The sequence below is a fragment of the Morone saxatilis genome, unplaced genomic scaffold (assembly GCF_004916995.1).
Source record: "Morone saxatilis isolate NCDOM2014 unplaced genomic scaffold, NCSU_SB_2.0 Contig1, whole genome shotgun sequence".
NCBI lineage: Eukaryota > Metazoa > Chordata > Actinopteri > Moronidae > Morone > Morone saxatilis.
This window is the reverse complement of record NW_023339651.1, coordinates 15271309-15274830: the sequence shown is the minus strand read 5'-3', so window position 1 is coordinate 15274830 and position 3522 is coordinate 15271309. Positions and strand designations below refer to the sequence as shown.

At 42.3% G+C, this 3522-nt stretch overlaps 1 protein-coding gene across 1 annotated transcript in view; it reads right to left on the bottom strand.

Annotated features, from left to right (window-relative positions):
* The window catches only part of tecpr1a (tectonin beta-propeller repeat containing 1a), a 14232-nt gene that overhangs the window by 5486 nt on the left and 5224 nt on the right, over positions 1–3522 (bottom strand). The window contains 7 exon segments of the mRNA XM_035660011.1: positions 10–106; positions 674–904; positions 987–1144; positions 1536–1685; positions 1904–2059; positions 2212–2357; positions 2454–3061. Of these exon segments, the coding sequence (XP_035515904.1) occupies positions 10–106; positions 674–904; positions 987–1144; positions 1536–1685; positions 1904–2059; positions 2212–2357; positions 2454–3061 (1546 nt within the window).

The following is a 3522-nucleotide window of genomic DNA, read 5'->3' as shown; positions in this document are numbered from 1 at the left end:
TCTTCTTACCCACGTCCAGTGAGGGGAGGGTGGTTTCATATTTGTTTTTGTGCACTCGTGTAGTCCTGATGCATCACTCCACATGTAGCGGTCTGTAGGTAGCCCTCTAAAATAAACCAGACACAATTTAAATGGAGTTATGACTTTACACTCCAAATTAAAGCAGTAGTAACGTATACATTTACTTGTCGCATCAGTAGTGTTATGGTATAAGGTTTAGATGTATAGTAAAAAAAAATGACATATAAATAATATTTTATGTCGAAACTCTTGGATCTCCAATGTGAAAATCAAAATTCAGCCATATTAAGCCTGGAAAGTTTAGGTTGGAGACAATCCAATCTGACCAAGACAAATATATATATATGTATAGTTATACGTATATTTAGTAGGTACTATAGTCACTATAATATAATAATGATATAATGGATATATGACGTATATTATATATCATTGTATTTATATTATTATATATATATATAGTATATATATATTTAATATTTATATTTTTATTTTATATAATACTTTTAAAATATATATATACTATGTATGTAAATATGTATATATATATATTCAGCAACAGCTTCTATTGACAAAAACTATGTATTCCATAGAAAGTACAAACTTCCCTCTTTAACTTAATTCTCAGAGTTGCCTGGGACGAGTACTCTACCTGTTGGTGTAGCCAGTGACAGGGTTCCACCTCTGGTTCTCATATATGTAGACATTCTTGACATCCACCTGTGTGTAAATGTTATCTGTGCTGCTGGCCAGTCCCTGGAAGAAGCTTCCTCCATAACCCCCAGTGTAGACCCAGGCAGTGTGGTCGTATCCAATCCCCCACACTATGCCAATACTGTTACACTCCACCACACGTAGGTGACCTCCAACCTGCCGCCAGAACCTGCACATAGGAAAAAATGCTTCATAAAGGCTGAGTGATTAAGGCAATTATTTACCCCCTCTGTGTAGTAGCTTTTTCTTACATCTGGTCGCAGGGTGTGGGGTAAGGCATGGCTTCCAGACTAGGAGAGGGCTCACTGACAAAGATGTCCCCTTTACAGGTGATGGACCAGATGGCCTGTTTGGAGGGAGGACCTTGGATCCCCCTGGAGTCGCAACACGACACGCTCAATAACGCCAGCTTGAGACCGGGAGGGAGGTGACAGCACACAGATTGAGTCGGGAAGAGAGGGAGAGAGACAAACGAGAAGTGATTAGAAGAGCCAGAAATAAATAGGAAATAGGCAGAAATCTGTGTGCAAATCACACAGGCATCAAGAACACATAGAAGACTGGCATGCATTTATAAAACTACCGTTATTTCAGCACATTACTGCTAGATTCCTGCAGATGGTCCCAGTTGGTTCTAAAACATTTTTTTCCCCCAGCCTTATAATAAATTATTTTTGGTGCAAGCACAGACTGTCACAGAAACCATAAATTTTTGCATAATAAACATCTTGGCACAACAGCATGAGTTGGGCTGCAGTTTGATGTTTTCAGTAGTAATGCTGTGTGGCATCCATATATACCCAATCATGCATCTCTAGCTCGGTGGCTGCTGACAATCTGATTGGCCACCTCTGTTTGGTCCGCTCAGGAGTATAGATGGCGAAACTGTGTTTGGAGTCATTAAGTACAGGAACCAGGATGGTGACCTCGTTGACGAAGGCATGAAGGTACTAGAGAGAGTGACAGCAGAGTGGGAAGAAGAGAAAAAAAGTAGTTAGAAAGTAAAAAAATAAATAAATAGAGGAAGAAAGAAGAAGAGTGCAGGAGCGGAACAACAGCACTGATTCATTTGAATGACTCACTTCAATGCCAGAGGAGTCCGTTGTGTTTACAGACACAGGCACTGAACACATATGAAAAGTCTAATCCACACACATTTATTCCTCACCTTCTTCTCCTCATAAAAGTTGTAATAGATGAAAAGGATGCCATCCTTGTGGCCCTCTGGTCCTGAGAACTGCTCCAGAGCAAAATGAACGTCTATCCACTTGTGTGGCTTCCAGTCTCTCCACCACTGCATGGTTCCCTTCTTCACCCACACAGACTGCATTTGGATTAAGCATTCAGACAGAGTAGTGAATTAATGATAAAGTACTAAGTTTGAAAAACACCACACAAAGACAGCAACAGAAATAAATAGAAAATTAAAAATATCCTTAAGATCAAGTATAAAAGCTCCTGCTGTAGGGCAGGTACCTGTTCTATGGCTTGTTCATAATGTCTGAAATTATCCATCTCTCTTTTGGTCCTCTCACTGAGTTGCTCAAAGATTTGTTTTCGCCAGGCTGCTGTCTGGGCTGGGGTGACAGACAGACTCATGGACTGGACTGACTGGACCATAGCTGAGAAGGATAGAAAGAAAAAAAAAAAATCAATAACTGAAAAAAGAAAGGGAAACAGAGTTTGAGTGAGTCTAGCAGCTCAATCATTTAACTCACATGAGGTGTTCATAGAGCAGTTGAACCAGTTGAGTTGGGTGTGACTGTCCACAGAGCAGCCTCCTCCACTGACCCATGCCCACATAGGGTGCTCATCTACCCCATATGGGTCCTCCATGGCCAGAGTGAATGTGGCCACTGATGACAAGCTGCTTGTGTCAGCTGTGTCCACCACTGATCCGGTCTGGGCCTGCTGGCCCTGCGCCTCCTCCAGATCCACGTTACTCCACTGGGGGTCAAGAGGACCTCCAGACTGGCTGGGGGAAAGAGCTACACCAGCATCGGGGGCTTTGACCTCTCCTTCTACAGGTATGGGCTCCTCCTCCAGAACAGCTGGGCCTGCAGACCCTACCTCTCTTGAGGTCTTTCCTGGTCCTCGATCAGAGACGAGTTCAGAGATGAAGCTGTCGCTGGTGACTTTGGGGATGCGGGGTTTGGGGGTCTCAATAGGTTGGTCAGAGTGTTCTGTGGGGGCATCAACAAAGGACTCTGGGGAGGAGGAGGTGATGATGCAGCTGGCTCCATCTGTAAATCCTTTCTCTGTGTCTGACTCCACATCACTCACTACTGACTGAGCACGCACCTCACCACAGAAGTAGCATCCAGCACTGTGAAATGGAGGGAGAGGAACTGAATTAATTTATTATTTTCCTCCCTGCAAACACTTTAAAGGTTATATAAATTATATTTTAAACATGCTATGTAAATATATAGTGGAGTAATAGTGTTCTGAGCAGAGAATGGAGTTACACTGTCTCTGTGTGTTGTTCCCAGAGCTGTTTTTTTTTGTCAATGGAGTCTGGTGGTGAGCGACAGCAATATATTGACTTTCTAGTTAAACAAAAAGGATTTTACTCTTTAACTAAAAGGTATATCTATGTAGGGATCCTTTTCATAATGCTGTCAGATACTTAGAATAGTAATCTGGGCCTGTCAGTGGCAAAAACAAGCACTTTTAGTGGACATACTTTGACAGGCGCATTTGTCTCCAAGAAATTACATTGACACCATTGTAGCTGTTTTGCGGCTGCCAGCTGAGGCATAGAGCCAGAATATTTTCACATCCAAC